Source organism: Poromitra crassiceps (genome assembly GCF_964638095.1).
Source record: "Poromitra crassiceps genome assembly, chromosome: 13".
Classification (NCBI taxonomy): Eukaryota; Metazoa; Chordata; class Actinopteri; order Beryciformes; family Melamphaidae; genus Poromitra; species Poromitra crassiceps.
In genome coordinates, this window is record NC_139644.1 from 41,117,844 (window position 1) to 41,135,637 (window position 17,794).

The 17,794-nt window shown below is 44.0% G+C and overlaps 1 protein-coding gene across 3 annotated transcripts; it reads right to left on the reverse strand.

The window, feature by feature from the left end:
• Nucleotides 1-8,694: 8,694 nt before the first annotated feature.
• On the reverse strand, nt 8,695-14,351 carry LOC310787689 (pre-mRNA-splicing factor CWC25 homolog). Of its 3 annotated transcripts, none has more exons than XM_083649173.1 (8): nt 14,201-14,351; nt 12,876-13,100; nt 12,677-12,746; nt 12,172-12,314; nt 11,875-11,947; nt 11,550-11,731; nt 9,730-9,897; nt 8,695-9,505 (listed from the first exon to the last, which is right to left on the reverse strand). In XM_083649173.1, exons 2-8 carry the CDS (start codon nt 13,097-13,099, stop codon nt 9,370-9,372), a joined length of 996 nt encoding a protein of 331 aa, XP_083505299.1. In that variant the 5' UTR covers nt 13,100; nt 14,201-14,351; the 3' UTR covers nt 8,695-9,369. The 3 variants fall into 3 exon arrangements, with proteins under 3 accessions (XP_083505299.1, XP_083505298.1, XP_083505300.1); XM_083649172.1 differs by having other exon boundaries at nt 14,175-14,351; XM_083649174.1 differs by having other exon boundaries at nt 14,247-14,321.
• Between the last annotated feature and the right edge of the window lie 3,443 nt (nt 14,352-17,794).

Here is a 17,794-nt window from a genome sequence, read left to right on the forward strand (position 1 = left end):
GGTCGTTCCAGGACCAAGGGCCAAAATAACACACTCCTTTTTCCAGCCTCGGTCCTCACACTTCAACTTGGCACCTTAAAACCAAGCCAAGTGCTGGATCTGAGTCTGTAGGAGTTGTGTACCGCCATCAACTTGGAGCAGATGTAGCAGGGTAACATGTCTAAGATGGCTTTATACATTCAAATGTGACAATGCTGCATCCTGCGACCTGTGAGGGTTAACCAATCAGAGAATATCAAATCCAATGGTGATTCCTATAAGCTGAGTTAGATCATATATCTCAGAGCAGCATGATAAAGTAAGTCAAGTATGGCCAGGGCAGTGGGGCAAACACGCGCACGTGTACACACGCACGTGTACACACACACACACACACACACACACACACACACACACACACATATAAACACTCAAATCCCCCCCTCCACCACAGATAGCAATTCAATGTTTACTCTCCTGTGTGGATTATCATGTGTGTTTTCAAGGAGCCTTTTTTACCAAAACCTTTACCACAGAGTGAGCAATTAAATTGTTTTTCTCCTGTGTGGACTATCATGTGTGTCTTTAAGTTTGCTTTAAGACCAAAACCTTTACCACAGACTGAGCAATTAAATTGTTTATCTCCTGTGTGGACTATCATGTGTGTCTTCAAGCTTGATTTACGGCCAAAGCCTTTACCACAGACTGAGCAATTAAATTGTGTCTCACCTGTGTGGAGTATCATGTGTGTCTTCAAGCTTGATTTACGGCCAAAACCTTTACCACAGACTGAGCAATTAAATTGTTTATCTCCTGTGTGGACTATCATGTGTGACTTTAAGTCTCCTTTACGACCAAAAATTTTACCACAGACTGAGCAATTAAATTGTTTCTCTCCTGTGTGGACTATCATGTGTGTCTTTAAGTTTCCTTTTTCAGCAAAACCTTTACCACAGACTGAGCAAATAAATTGTTTCTCTCCTGTGTGGATTATCATGTGTGTCTTTAAGTTTGATTTACGGCCAAAACCTTTACCACAGACTGAGCAATTAAATTGTGTCTCACCTGTGTGGACTACCATGTGTGACTTCAAGTGTCCTTTATGACCAAAACCTTTGCCACAGAGTGAACAATGAAACTGTTTATCTCCTGTGTGGACTACCATGTGTGACTTCAAGTGTCCTTTATGACCAAAACCATTACCACAGACTGAACAATTAAATTGTTTCTCACCCGTGTGGATTATCATGTGTTTCTCCAAGTTTGCTTCATTACCAAAACTTTGACTACAAACTGAACGACTCAAGCGTTTCTTCCCAAGAACTTCATTGTTTCTCTGAGAGTCTAAACCTGATTGAGGTTCACTAGTTTCCATCCATTCTTCATCACTGTCTTCAGTCTCAGGTTTAGCAGAGTCTGAAGTCTTGTCATCCCTAGCTGGTTGTAAACTACTAGCTGCAGTAGCTGGATCTAAGTTCCTGGATGGTTCTGATGCTCCACAGTCCTCTCCACCATCTTCTGTTTTTATCGGTTCAGTTGAGCTGCTGGCTAGAGCCTCTGCCTCTCTGTTCTCCTCAGTGTGGCTTTGATGAAGCTGTGGGGACTGAGGTTTCGCTTCATCATCTTCACTCTTCACAGGGACAGGAGTGACTGGGAACTTGGTGATATGGGCCTCCTCCAGCCCTTGAAGCTGCTCTCCCTCGTGACGGATCCAGAGTTCCTCCTCTTCCTCTTTAATGTGCGTGGGCTCTGGTTTATCCTGAAGCTGCTCTCCCTCCTGACGGATCCAGAGTTCCTCCTCTTCCTCTTTAACGTGTGGGGGGTCTTGGTCCTCCTGAAGCTGCTCTCCCTCCTGACTGGTCCAGAGTTCCTCTTTAATGTGTGGGGGGTCTTGGTTCTCCTGAAGCTGCTCTCCCTCCTCACGGATCCAGAGTTTCTCCTGTCCCTCTTTAATGTGTGGGGGCTCTTGGTCCTTCTGGTCCAGACTGTAGATCCACTCCTGCTGCTCAGTGGGAGCCTCTTCTTTAATGACCAACAGCTGCTGGAGGTCTGGAGGCAAGACTTCTCTGTGTAACCGCAAAGCGTCCAGCAGTTTTCCTTGCCGGTCGATCTCCTCTCTTGAACGAGTAGCCTCCTCTTCGTACTCTGCTATCATTCTTTCAAACATTCCAAATATCTCTTCAACAGCCGCAGTTAGGCGCTGCTTCACCACCGCTCTCAGCTTCTGGACTTTAGATATTTTCATTTTCACACAGTGACAGGAACGTTCCCTCCCGAACTATTTACTGACAACCGTTATCATTCAAAGCTCCAATAGCTTCACAGCTAACTTCGTTAGCTTCACAGCTAAACCATTCACCTGAGTCCCATAAGAGAGGCCCTTCTTCTTCCCCTCAGAGTTAAATGGGGCCCCGGTTCCACGTTATATATTCGTGCTCATATCTCCGAACATACGATCTTGTGTTTGTAAATTAAACTTCTGAAGTGCCGAGGATATAACCGGGAAATAATACGCTACTGCTACATGCTACTCCTTTCAAGAACGGACGTGAAGGTTGGTGTTTTATGGCGTTTGGCTGCCAAGCCAACTTAAGAGGTGCATTACCGCCACCAACTGGACTGGAGTGTGTAGTGCAGGAGATTATGAAACAACTCTTATAGATTCGTGAACGTTTGTGATGTACTTTGAAAGGCGAAGATATTTAAATAGTCTAATTGAATAGTATCAGCTTTATTTTATGCATTCAAACATAGGCTATATACTTCCTGGAAGTATGTTCCTATATTTTGACCATTATGTGAGTGAAAGCAGAAGTAGCTCGAGGGTCTGATGTATTATTTGTTATTAAAGTCATCTGATCTGAAAAGAAGCAAAGTTACATTACACTTATATTTGTATTGTATTTCTATTTTTGTGTTGCATTGTGTGTCAGGTGACCTCTCTGTGTGTGTTGCATTGTGTGTCAGGTGACCTCTCTGTGTGTGTTGCATTGTGTGTCAGGTGACCTCTCTGTGTGTGTTGCATTGTGGGTCAGGTGGCCTCTCTGTGTGTGTGTTGCATTATGTGTCAGGTGACCTCTCTGTGTGTGTTGCATTGTGTGTCAGGTGGCCTCTCTGTGTGTGTTGCATTGTGTGTCAGGTGACCTCTCTGTGTGTGTTGCATTGTGGGTCAGGTGACCTCTCTGTGTGTGTTGCATTATGTGTCAGGTGGCCTCTCTGTGTGTGTTGCATTATGTGTCAGGTGACCTCTCTGTGTGTATTGCATTATGTGTCAGGTGACCTCTCTGTGTGTGTTGCATTGTGTGTCAGGTGACCTCTCTGTGTGTGTTGCATTGTGTGTCAGGTGACCTCTCTGTGTGTGTTGCATTGTGGGTCAGGTGACCTCTCTGTGTGTGTTGCATTGTGTGTCAGGTGACCTCTCTGTGTGTGTTGCATTGTGGGTCAGGTGACCTCTCTGTGTGTGTTGCATTGTGTGTCAGGTGGCCTCTCTGTGTGTGTTGCATTATGTGTCAGGTGACCTCTCTGTGTGTGTTGCATTGTGTGTCAGGTGACCTCTCTGTGTGTGTTGCATTATGTGTCAGGTGACCTCTCTGTGTGTGTTGCATTGTGGGTCAGGTGACCTCTCTGTGTGTGTTGCATTGTGGGTCAGGTGGCCTCTCTGTGTGAGGAGCAGCGTCTGCTGACTGAGGCTCTCAGGGCCCATGAGCCCTTCTGTCCCATCATGCACTGTATTGTAGGCAGAGAGATAACAGACTATCTGTATTGTAGGCAGAGAGATAACAGACTATCTGTATTGTAGGCAGAGAGATAACAGACTATCTGTATTGTAGGCAGAGAGATAACAGACTATCTGTATTGTAGACAGAGAGATAACAGACTATCTGTATTGTAGGTAGAGAGATAACAGACTATCTGTATTGTAGGTAGAGAGATAACAGACTATCTGTATTGTAGACAGAGAGATAACAGACTATCTGTATTGTAGGTAGAGAGATAACAGACTATCTGTATTGTAGGTAGAGAGATAACAGACTAGCCTAAACTGTGATTTCTCAAATAGTACAAAAGACATTTTAAAGCTGAATTAAGCTCATCAGTTGTTTAACATTTAAATGGAGTGTCTAGCTTAAAGTATGGAGTAGTTACAGTTAAAAGAGGGCATGGTTTCACCATGAACTGCTGTTTCAAACCAACAGCAGTCTGTGGAAGCCATTTGTTTACCAACATCCTGGTCCCTCCTATATCCTAAATTATGCTTATAGGCCCTAAGTAACTCATTTAACTGTCAAATCCAACACAAGTTGGTAAAATGTATTATAGCCTATGCCAGGGGTGCCCAACATTTTTACACTTCAGATCTACTTTGACACTTTTTCAATCTATACTTCATAACTACTAAGTGTGGGTAGACATGACCATAAATGACATGCTGTTTATCATTTCAATGATAAGCAATAATAATCAATGAAAACAGCATTTCTTCATGTATTTAAATTGTCCGTTTGCAATAAACATTCACTGACTGAATGTGGGACAATGGCACTACAGAGTTAACTCAATACCGCCCCATCTGGCGGAGTCAGGTTACTACAGAGTTAACTCAATACCGCCCCATCTGGCGGAGTCAGGTTACTACAGAGTTAACTCAATACCGCCCCATCTGGCGGAGTCAGGTTACTACAGAGTTACAATCATGATCCAAAAAACATTTTGGGATCTACCCTGAGATCACTGGCCTATGCCTGTGTGTGTGTGTGTGTGTGTGTGTGTGTGTGTGTGTGTGTGTGTGTGTGTGTGTGTGTGTGTGTATTTTGTAAGTAGTGTGTAGCCTACTAGGGGGCCCTGTCAAAATTGCTTGCACTGGGGCCCGTCATGACTACCCTACGCTACTGAATTCTAGGTAGACTCTCTGTAGTGTAGGCGGACTATCCAAATAAATTACCAGTTTTTTCTCCATAAAAATGTGTTTTACAGCCCTCATAACTTAGGTCAGCAGCACAGCTTGTAACCTCCTTTATTACTAACTTCTTCTTGCATAGTCCACTTTCTCATGTGAAGCTCTGTCTGCCGGCAGGAGGTCTGACTGCTGTGTCTGGTCAGGATCAAACAGGCCAAACTGCTTTGCCCCCTGTTGTCCACCAGAGTAGACTAGAGGGTCACCTAACCTAGAAAATGTGGGTTCATTTGTTTGGGATGAGGACATATTGGGTCGGTTCATTTTCCTCTCATTATCCTGTATTCAGAAATTGATTATAGGCACAATTAACAACTAAACAACAAGGCTTTTAATATTTTGTTTATTTGTGATTTCTTCATAGGGACAGCACTTCATATTCATCATTAACTACATGACAGAGGAAATGACAACGCATCGTGTCTAAGGCCTCCAAGATCACCAGTTCTGCCCTCCCCTCAATCCAATCCATTTACCACCAGCGTGTTTCAAAATGGCCATAAAAGATCATCTCTGACCTCTCCCATCCTGCTAACCAGCTATTCCACACCCTCCCCTCTGGGAGGCGTCTCAGGTCACTTGCCACAAAATCCAGCCGTTTTAAAAACAGCTTCTTTCCCACAGCAATGAGAAAACTCAACTCCCTCCATTAACCACAAGGACTTACTGCACTGTGTATACTGTATGTGGCTCTAAGTGTGTCTCGTCAATGGTTTTGTTAATTGGTTGTTGTTTGCTGTAATTGCACTGTTATTGGTTTTGTCTGGATGCACTTTATTGTGAAGCACTTATGATGCAGTGTCTATTTTTACATCCTGTATGTACAGAAAACAAATACTGGTCATGTGGCAATTAAAGTTCCAATTAAAGTGGCAATTAAAGTTCTATTCTTATTCTATTCTACACTACTAGGTTATATACATCTTATAATATACACACAAACATGTATCTTAGCTCTTGGTTTTGCTTTGATGTGACTCGTTAGCTGCGTTTGGTGTTGTAGTGATGGGGAACGATCAAACGCGTTATGTTTTCACTAAATCTGGAACCTAACTAAGCGTTATTGTACCAGCAAACACTGCAACAGGAAGTAAGCTGGGGGCAAATTAGAAGGATTGTTGTCGAATTGAAACCATAGTGAATCAAATTAACAGTTGAGAATTCAGACACTAGGAAAACTTTTATTGATTTATTTCACGTTTATTTAACCAGATAAAAAGCAACTGAGATAGAAATCTCTTTTACGATGCTGACCTGGCCAAGAAGGCAGCAACAATGACACGTCAGGGCATGACAAAGACAATACTCACAACATGGAAAACAATGAAAACAGAGAAAACATTGAAACAAACACAAAAGCACATGACAGAAGATAACGGGTTCTAAATGACACATTTCTACAGGAGCAGCTAATGGCGAGGAGCTCACTGAGCTTTTGTTTGAAACTAGACAAAGAAAGAAGAGGATCCAGTTGAAGTGGAACTTGCAGGTCGTTCCAGGACCAAGGGCCAAAATAACACACTCCTTTTTCCAGCCTCGGTCCTCACACTTCAATTTGGCACCTTAAAACCAAGCCAAGTGCTGGATCTGAGTCTGTAGGAGTTGTGTACCGCCATCAACTTGGAGCAGATGTAGCAGGGTAACATGTCTAAGATGGCTTTATACATTCAAATTAGGGATGGGCATTTCTAGCAAAAACACTATTCGAAATTCGCTGGCCAAAGTCGACTTTTAATCGAAATTCGAAAATAAAAATAAAAATGTAAAAAAAATTAAAAATGTTTTTTTTTTTTTTTTTTGTGAGTGAAATGTTGCATTGTCTCCCCTGATTCTAAGTCTACAGCTTTCTTAATTAATATAAAAAGCTTCTGCTGTGGATTTTTAGCTCAAACAAGCATTGCACCACTGAAGTAAAGAACATGTTACATGACATTGAGATTTTCGAAAATAAAAAACAGTTTTGACAATCATGAGTGGTTCATTAAATATTTAGTAGGCTCAGGTCTGAGTGCCAAAGGGGTGCCAAAGTCACCCCCTCTCCCTCTTCATGGGATTTCATCCGCCATTCATTTTTCCATAAACCTTGCTTAAAATGCTTATAAAAATTGTTTTATTTGCTCAAACCAAGCGATTCGACTATACTTAGAATCAGGGGAGACAATGCAACATTTCACACAAAAAAAAAAAAAATCGAATTTCGAATTTCAATAATAAAAGTCGACCTTGATAATAACGATTATTCGAAAATTCGATGCCCATCCCTAATTCAAATGTGACAATGCTGCATCCTGCGACCTGTGAGGGTTAACCAATCAAAGAACATGAAATCCAATGGTGATTCCTATAAGCTGAGTTAGATCATATATCTCAGAGCAGAATGATAAAGTAAGTCAAGTATGGCCAGGACAGTGGGGCAAACACGCGTACGTGTACACACACACACACACACACACACACGCGTATGCATATAAACAACACAAATCCCCCCTCCACCACAGATAGCAATTCAATGTTTACTCTCCTGTGTGGATTATCATGTGTGTTTTCAAGGATCCTTTATGACCAAAACCTTTACCACAGACCGAGCAATGAAATTGTTTATCTCCTGTGTGGACTATCATGTGTGTCTTTAAGTTTGATTTATGACCAAAACCTTTACCACAGAGTGAGCAATTAAATTGTTTATCTCCTGTGTGGACTATCATGTGTGTCTTCAAGTTTTGCTTTAAGACCAAAACCTTTACCACAGACTGAGCAAATAAATTGTTTCTCTCCTGTGTGGATTATCATGTGTGTCTTCAAGCTTGATTTACGGCCAAAGCCTTTACCACAGACTGAGCAAATAAATTGTTTCTCACCTGTGTGGAGTATCATGTGTGTCTTCAAGCTTGATTTACGGCCAAAACCTTTACCACAGACTGAGCAATGAAATTGTTTATCTCCTGTGTGGACTATCATGTGTGACTTTAAGTGTCCTTTATGACCAAAACCTTTACCACAGACTGAGCAATTAAATTGTTTATCTCCTGTGTGGAGTATCATGTGTGACTTTAAGTCTCCTTTACGACCAAAACCTTTACCACAGACTGAGCAATGAAATTGTTTATCTCCTGTGTGGAGTATCATGTGTGTCTTCAAGCTTGATTTACGGCCAAAACCTTTACCACAGACTGAGCAATTAAATTGTGTCTCACCTGTGTGGACTGTCATGTGTGACTTCAAGTGTCCTTTATGACCAAAACCTTTACCACAGACTGAGCAATTTAATTGTTTATCTCCTCGGTCCTTATCTTTAATGTGTGGGGGCTCTGGCTCCTCCTGAAGCTGCTCTCCCTCCTCGGTCCTTATCTTTAATGTGTGGGGGCTCTGGCTCCTCCTGAAGCTGCTCTCCCTCCTCGGTCCTTATCTTTAATGTGTGGGGGCTCTGGCTCCTCCTGAAGCTGCTCTCCCTCCTCGGTCCTTATCTTTAATGTGTGGGGGCTCTGGCTCCTCCTGAAGCTGCTCTCCCTCCTCGGTCCTTATCTTTAATGTGTGGGGGCTCTGGCTCCTCCTGAAGCTGCTCTCCCTCCTCGGTCCTTATCTTTAATGTGTGGGGGCTCTGGCTCCTCCTGAAGCTGCTCTCCCTCCTCGGTCCTTATCTTTAATGTGTGGGGGCTCTGGCTCCTCCTGAAGCTGCTCTCCCTCCTCGGTCCTTATCTTTAATGTGTGGGGGCTCTCCCTCCTGCCTCCTAAAGCCACCTTTCATTTGGACATATGCACAGAGGAATGTTTTCTCCTCAGATGACACTCCTTCAGGAAAGATGCCTGCTTGCATTCTTTAATCTGTGCTCTAATATTTGGATTATTACAGAAGTCTTTAGGTTAGCTGTACTGACAAATTCACAAAGCTGTAGAAAGACACTTTCTGTTCAATCCACAATTTATCAGTAAAAGGTTGTCCCATACTTCTTCTATTCTCTATTCTATGGTAAAACAGTGACACCTCTACGGCTGAGACAGAAGGCTGATGATGACCTGCTAACTGAGAAAACCTCTAAAAGTAATGCAGTTAGCTGGACTGCCCCGTTACACTGGAGGGGTCTGGCTCGCATTTCAGCTTCAGCGGCGGCTCTGTGGCATCTGACGCAGGCACGAGGGAGGATGACTGAGGAGGGGTGGGGCTGTCAAAGCCCTTATCCATCCTCCCGTCTCCGTTCACCCTCTCCTCGCCGTGCCCTGGCGGGGACTCGTGCGTGCGCATGTGCTTGGCCAGGTGGTCGTTGCGCATAAACACTCTGGGGCACAAGGCACAGCTGAACTTCTTGGCACCAGTGTGCGTCTGCAGGTGGCGCTGCAGTTCATCAGAGCGAGTGAAGCGCTTCCCGCAGAAGAGCCAGTTGCAGACGAACGGCCGGTCCCCGCTGTGCCAGCATAGGTGAGCCTTCAGATGGGATGTCTTAGCGTAGGCGTTGCCACAGTTGTGCATGTGCTTCCTCCTGCTGTCGTCCGTACTCTGACCGCTGTATGGAGTGGATGTTCCTCTTCACTCTGTCCTCCAACGAAGAGCTGGAAGCGCTCTCCAGCTTCATGTTGCTACAGGAAGGAAAGGTAAGCGTTAGTGAAACTCAAACATATACCAGGTAAAATAAGAAGTAGAGCACGGGCTGTCTTTCCTTATTTCATGATTATCCATATTAGCTGACGCACCAAAAATAAACATCAGAATCCTGTTTTTTGTGGATGTGGCGACGACACAACTAAATACATTAAAAATCGTCACTGATTATCTGCGTGTCTCTATGTTACCCAGGACTTACTGGATGAAGCCAGGATGGCGGTCATGCTTAGTACTTTGTTCCCGCTGCTTCTCCTGCTCATCTCGCCTCTTGTTTCTTTTGATGTTATCCTCTCTGTCCTCCTCTCTCTGCTTGGCAAAGTTCATCATCTCCTCCCTCTTCCGCTCCAGCTCTTCAGCAGAGAGTTGCCTACAAATAAACAGGAAGACATTATGGTGAAACACAGTGGAATGGATTCAATGATTAACCAAGTAGATCTGGCGATATGGGTTGAGATCAATATCCCAATACAGATTTTTCTCAATATGGATATATATATATCACACCTAGCCATCTTGCACGCTACGCGCGATCGATTCCTAGGCTTGGCCGCGTGTCCTGCAGCTCGCATTCAGCTCGGCTGCTGTGTGGCCTTGCCTGCCATATTGGCACGTGCACAATTGGCTCTTTCCCACCACATTTTACAGCCCTGCACAGCCCGTCACCACTCGCCTCTACTTGTTTCAACTCGATGGACGTTCTGTTTCGACCGCCGTTCATCTGCCCCCGCCCACCCCCGCCCGTCATAGCGATATCTGCATATCTGTCCTTCGCTTATAGCCGAAGTAGGCTATAACATAACATTACAATTAAATCCATCCACAGAACTTTTAAACTGTTTATGAAATACTGGTGCCTCTAAATGACCTACAGTGTACATGGGCGAATGTGACAATCGACCAGGAGAATGGATATCACTCACAGGCATGGGCTGCGCTGTGCGGGGACGGGAGAGGCGCAACAGAGTGAAGCCTCTACCCCGCGGCCTCTAGGCAAGACCGCGGCTTCACCAAACACCCGCTGCGGCCTAGCGGAGCGCTGCAGCCTCCACTCAGCTACAGAGCTCCCTGAGCGAGCAGCAGACTTTTTTCTCAGACAATTGAACACCCGCCACGATTTTATTTCACCGGAGGCAAAGGCAGCAATACAAAGACTGATGGAAATATACATAACAGAAGAGAAGCCCACTAAACTGGTATGCAGCCGCCAGCATTGCATATGACAGTCAGTAGACAGAGTAAACACGATTCTGCCGGACCAATCAGTCGTCTACAATGTTTTCACGTCACCGTATGAACCCGGGTTCGCAGAATAGAACCCCGACGAGGCAGGGACGAAAAGTAGCACGACTCAGCCCCAAATCAAACCGGGCTGGGCCGGTTTTTACCGATGGGATGAGACCATTTATCGAGTCGAGCGGAGCGGGACCGCGCTACTACCTGCGGTGGAATTGGGCCAAATGTCTCCCACAGTCTCTCTCCCCCCCTCTCTCTCTCCATCAGTCTCTCCCCCCTCCCCTCTCTCTGCCTGAGTCTCTTGTGAGCCTCAGACTGATGACATCACTGATGACATCAGTGTGTGTCTGTCTCTTGTGTGTATATATGTGTGTGTGTGTGTGTGTGTCTCTCTCTCTTGTGTGTGTATATGTGTGCATCACTGATGATGTCACAATGCCTCTGACATCACTGATGATGTCACAATTTATAACATCACTGACGATGTCACAATTTATGACATCACTGATGTCATCAGTGAGACAGATAGAGGCACAGAGCCGCAGCTCCCTATACTGATGATGATAAGGCACATGTATGCAAAATGACATGTAAATCATTTCAAATATTCCTTGAAATGTTTTGTCAGAGTAAGAAAAAAAATGCTTATGTTATCATCAATCTAGATGCCAGAATTGTGTCACAATAACCCATCACAATATGTTCCCAATTAAAGATGATAGACAATAATATTGAAATCTCGCCCGGTGATAATACAAGTTCAGTGTTAACTCTGCGGATTGTTACTTGGATCTGTGGTTGTTTTGTCGGTGGTAGCGGTCCTGTGGACTGGGAGCTCGTTGCTGGACCTTCCTGTCGGGTCTGTTTGAGGAGTGGTTCTCCCTGTTGATCCTGTGAGGTGATCGGGAGCGGCTCCTCTCGTGGCGTCCTGAGTGAGCAGAGGACTGGTGATGTCTTCCAGCAGGGACCTGAGAAGAGATTTCACAGTTAGGACTTGGTAGTGTGCTGCTACAGTGAGTTGAGCAACTGAAACTGCAGGATGCATCTGAATTACATGTACATGATTACGATAGCAGTGGTATTACCAGACACTGGTTTGCTGCTCTCTTACCTGTAGCCCATAGCTTGAAACATGGTGAGAATGAGATTTGGCAGCGACTGAAGATTCATCTTTTGGATGTGACCTGAGAACAGATGATAGACCCTAATTACAAACTGCTTCCACTTGAATGAGACACAAGTTTAACTAAATGAAGCTAGATGTCGCTTAGACCCCATTTACACCCGATATCGCTTAAACACATAAAAATGCAACTGTGAATGCACCCACGCCGCACTGAGGATGGATTGTAGTCCAATCGCCTAAATCTAACTGCTACAACTTTGATTGATAATTGAGATCAAATACCTGTATTTTTTGTCATTTTCCTCCTCTGCACTTGAACTTGTGCTCCTTCTCTTATGCTTCTTCTCCTTTCTCCGCTCTTTGTCTCCCTTCTTCTCCTTCTTCCTCTTCTTTTTCTTGTCTTTCTTTTCAAGATTCTGGCGCAGCTGTGAGAGATCAGACAGATGTTTAGCCTCTCTCCACTATTTTCACACTAGCAGCTTCTCAGTCATGCACCAAGAGAACACAGAGACTACTAAATCATGGTTGCAATATTGTACCATTTTTCTACCTTGACTGTTGTTATCTTGTATTAACAAAGTTAGTGGAAACATTGTTGAAAGAAATTTCACTAGCAGTGACACTGATACCAGTGACCACTGATTGCAGACAAAAACTAGATTCAAATGTTGATTACTTACAATAAGTTAAATCTGTAACTTTTGTTTGGAACAAAAACAAGGTCTAACATTTGCTGTCAACATCCAACACATATAAACACTTCAAAACAGTTACACAATCATTTTACCAATTCTTTGATTTTCTTCATCTTCACTGGATTAGTCAAGACTTCTCTCTCTTGTTCTTCCTCCCGTTTCCTTAAGACAAAAACAAAACATAAATTAGATGATTTGCACAGGGACAGAACATAATAAAATTATCTGGCCTATGTGTGACTTTAATAGGATTTGGGAAGTGTACAAGCTACAAGAAGGAACATGACTAACCTGATTTCAAACAGGGGATCTTCCCTAATCTTGGCAGCCAGGTCGAGGTTGGAGGCAGGGGTGGTAGGGTTGAAGATGGAGCCAGGCAGGAGGCCGGTTTGGGCGGATGGACCGCTCTCAGCCTCCTCATACTGCTCAGTGATCTGCTTGTCGATGGGACGTCCCAGCAGATACTCGTCCCTGGACACCTGACCACTGGGGCCCTGGTACATCCAGTCGGTCATCCTATACACACACACACACACATTTGAATACCTTTATTTGTGTTCCCATTTAGACAAAAAATCCTTGAACACAAACAATAATAGATGCACAATCAATGGGAAATCTTATAGTGACAGATGTATCTAGTCTGAATCTATGGATAAAGGAAACAGCGCCTCCTCCAAATGTGGTGACTGCCAATTATTGCAAAAATAGAGCAGAATTTGGCCAGAGCCTTGGCTCTCGGTCTGGGCAGTCCTGCCCTCTGCACTGCAGGCCACTTAACGTTTCTGCTCAAACACAGACCACCCAATCAAACCACAGACACTTTTGGCACTGTTTGTGCCAAAAGCTACACAAACGGTGTGGATATTCCATAGAACATTTTAAAATGAACCAGAATCACAATGTTTGTTTACAATAATGTCCCAGTAGAGAATGCCTAATGGGGCAGGATTAACGTTAAATAAGTGTATCCAAAGTCTGCATTGATTCATTTCAGAATTAACCCAACTGTATCATGTCATCAGGGCAAGCCAATCAGAGGTAACATAGACTGTCTTGTCAAGTACAGTAACATTAGTGGGATCCTGGCCGACTCCACGGTCCACTGTCTTTAAAGCGATCAGGACGGGGAAAAAAGTTTAACTAATATGAATGTAGTTGAACTACCAGCAAGCTGCTGCAAAGTGTAGTTAAACTACGTCGTTCAAATACATGCAATGTAACGTTAGTACTTCGTGCAGCGAGGCTGAGGGCGTTTACAACAGCTAAGCATAACGTCTAGCATAACATTTAGTCTGTAACCAACGTTAGCTAGCTAGCTCTCATTAGTTTACTAGTCATGTAACGACCAACCAACCGAATGAGAGCTAGCTAACGTTACAGACGGTTAATAACGATACGGTTATCTGTTGTAAACGCCATCATCCTCGCCTCCAGACAGAAAGTGCTAACGTTACATTGCATGTATTTGCCGTTTTCATAAAAGTCCATCTGAAACACCGAGAAAGAAAAAGCAGCTACGCTAAGCAGCTAGGCAGACGAACAGAGAAGCATCGACTAGCTAACTGCTAGCTAATGTAGCGTACGAACCTGGGAACTCTGGCTCAGCACTTTACCTCTGGTGCAACTCGAGCTAAAGCGCCTGAGTGGGAGTTGTCTTACTTGGTCCTGCAGGTTCTTGCTCCACAAATCTCAGATGTAGCATTAAATGTAACCGTCGTCAATCGTGTCTTCTGACTTTACCGTCTTCAGTTGTGGCTTGAGCTCAGAGAGTCTGGCGCCGTACGAAGATCAGCCCGCCCCTGCTCTAAAGCTGCTCTCCCATTCGAGCGGCTGTTTCGGTGGCAGCAGGATATCCGCTCCCCCGCTTGCAAGCTCTGTCACGCTCTGTTCATTGGCTCCGACCATATGTCAATCAGATCGGCTTCCGCTCCCATGTGTGTCGCTGTAATGCTCCCGCCGAACGCTAACTAGCTAGCGTAGAAAGCTAACGGCAGAAACCTACAGGCTAACTCATTGCTACATGCTGAAAATGGCAAGTTTTGAAGAAAATTTGGATTGTGCAATAAAGAAGGCCTGCTCGGCACTTTCGGTGGATGGTTGTAAAGATATCAAGAGAATATGTTTAGAACATTTGCTGTCTAACGACTTTATGCCTGTGAGCGCTCCTCCTCCTGTGTAAATGTTCCGCCGACACAAGTTCCACCCCGAAACTATTTTCCAAGGGCACTAACGCTAAGCACCGCCCAAGACGAGGATGATTGGCTAACCCAAACAGACAATTTTTTTTGTTTCCACGGTAACGTGCTTGACTTTTAATTTGATAGGTTTGTTATTAGAATGTAATCCATGAACCATTTTAGATTTAAAGCATAAACTATTTTCGTTGAACTATGAAGATTTAGCAAAAAAAAAATTTTTTTTATTTTATTACATTTACATTACGTCATTTAGACATGTGCACCTATGTGCAGTGAATATGCCACTGTCTCTGACTTGTCTTATCACTATACTGCCTTATTGCTTGTTGTGTCTCTTGTTGTTTTTGCACTCATATGCCCTGTCACATTTGTACTATGTTGTGTGTACAATTTGTACTTATGGCTTGATAACAAAATGTTTTGATACGTTTTAGCTATAACTGAAGCTCTGTTAACGCGTTTTGTTTTGTCTCTTCACCCAACAACAACTCCCAGTTAAACTCCCAGTCAGAGCCCGCCCCATGAAGTAACTAACATTAGTTCAACAGTTAGCTGGAAATGCTATGGTGTGTTTTACAGAGAACACAGCTGACATAGGAGAGCCATGACGACGGTGGGAATTTGGAAAGGATTTTTATTCCTAAACACTTTCGAAGCAATTAAATCAACACATAACTTTCAAAACTAAACTAGCCTATACGTATTATTACAGACTAGTAAACGAGCACGCGCTGTTACGCACATGCATGGTGGGTATAATGTGGAAAAAACCTTCTAAATGTATTGTAAACGTTACTTCTCTGTTGACACGTTTTTTTTATGCTGTAGTGTTTTTTTGAAGAGCAGCCATCAGCCTCCAAGAGTAGCTGAAGTAGCTATTTCCAGTTCATGCACCTTGGATTAAAGACAGTATACAGGCAGCAGACCACACTGAGACCCAGATGCAGACACTTAGTTACAGTAGTTTCAGTGGTTTACTTTGGATAGAGAAGGGGAAATACAGAAACCCAGGCAGATCTGGCAGGACCACCAAAAGGTCCCAACGGAGAACCAGGCACAGTTGACAGTGACTTTTTCTTCTTTCAATATGAAACTTATGGAGTAGAAAAGGCTCTGGCCATGTGTGTGTATGTGTGTGTGTGTGTGTGTGTGTGTGTCCCATCTCCCCTCAGGGTCTCACACTGAGCAGCCAGTGGGACAGCAGCAGGCTGAGGAGATGTCAGGCTCCACACTCCCTGCAGACATGTTCTAGACACTGAAGAGAGTCCAGCTGTGTGAATGAATGAATGAATGAATGAATGAATGAATGAATGAATGAATGAATGAATGAAAATTTTATTTACGTGTCAGGACAATTTACATGACCCATCCCACATGGGATTATCAGACACATCAACATACAGTTATTTCCATATCTATTACGGTGCTTGAACAATACAAAACCGTACAAACACACACACGGCAGCACGCGGCATCAGCAGCAAAACACAGATTTAACTACAATGTGTATTAAGTAAAATATATGAATTATCTATCATATGTCATCTTTTTCCTCCTATCCCACGCATGAGAGATATATTCGGAAAAAGCAAAGATGTTATCAAAAAGAAATTCAAGTATGGCACCTTCTTCAAAATCTAACAGGTTTAACTCAGGGGAGTGAACTTTTTTAAATAGTATATCTCGTAAGTCATGATACAAGGGGCAGTACAAAATAAAATGATATTCATTCTCCACTTCCTTCAGCTCACAATATTCACAAATCCTATCCTCCTCCGCCGTCCCTCTGTATCTGCCTGTTTCAATATGTAAAGGCAGAATACCACATCGTAACTGAGCACATAAGGACCTCTTATGTGTGTGTGTGTGTGTGTGTGTGTGTGTGTGTGTGTGCGTGCATGTGTGCGTCATGGGCAAAGTTTGCGTTCGTTCAGGGGGTTCACTGAACCTCCAGTGGCCATAGCCAAAAAGGCATGTAAGGATTTAAATATGTTTAATAACACAGAACTCATATTTTATTGTAATGCCTTGTTCTAGCTTTAGTTATTAGGCTAGTTAACGTTAGTTTGCTCCTCTCTCTCCACGCATCCTCCAAGTCCATGCGGACTCCAGAAACTAGTATAAACAGACGACTTGTCCATGGTGTCCACAGCGGTCCATGTAGTGCAGCGTTGCGCCTCGGCGATCGGGAGTAGCCTATATGTATGTATGTATGTATGTATGTATGTATGTATGTATGTATGTATGTATGTATAGCCCTTTTCCCACATGCGCTTTGTACCGCAAAATGACCGGTACGTGGTCTAATGCCTGCATGTGAGAAAGGCGCCGTGCCGGTATAAGCGCGACCCCGTCGTCCCCGACATTTCACCAGTTTCGTGCCAGTCACAAGAGCGGTATGGTCTTAAGGGGACGCAAGTGGAAACGGTTCAGGTCATTTTCCGCGACAGCGGTCCTTCAATCATGGGCGAGGAGTAGCCTACACACGTTGCTTAATGTTCCAGCGGGCATAATCTAATCATTCGCGCACATTAAAGCAAACTGGCGAAATGATCTTGTGATAGCCTAATAAGAGCAGTATGTCAGCTTGCTGATTTCCGAAGGCATTTTCCGCTATCAGTGGGCTGTGACTTCGTGGACCAGGTTGCAATGCACACAGTAGACAGTCCAACACCAAATACACAGCTGATTGTTCGATATTCCCCTGGTGTTGCGTACCACCAAAGGACTATTGCCAGTCGCAAACGCGCTTCCAGTGGTTTTCGCCACCGGGTGATCTTGCGTGCGGGTCGGACCAGACTCAGCACGTAATACCGGGACATGCGAAAATGACGCTTCCATTCCACGTCGTCAAAATTGTTCAGAGCATCTTCCCAAAATAAATTCCCTCCTGGTCTCTCTCGCTTCCAGACGGCTCTAGTCTCACGCAGCAGCGCAGAGGTACATAATCATCAGTCATGATCTGTCCCCGGTTTAGTCTATCTTCATATTCTGCGCGACACTCTCATG

Excerpts from the sequence above, each read along its gene's own strand:
- LOC310787689 (XM_083649173.1), bottom strand. The coding sequence starts at position 13,099 with ATGACCGACTGGATGTACCAGGGCCCCAGTGGTCAGGTGTCCAGGGAC. Across the intron at positions 12,315-12,676 it reads TGAAGAAAATCAAAGAATTG|CTGCGCCAGAATCTTGAAAA; the intron begins GTAAAATGATTG and ends GATCTCTCACAG. Across the intron at positions 11,732-11,874 it reads TTTCAAGCTATGGGCTACAG|GTCCCTGCTGGAAGACATCA; the intron begins GTAAGAGAGCAG and ends ATCTCTTCTCAG.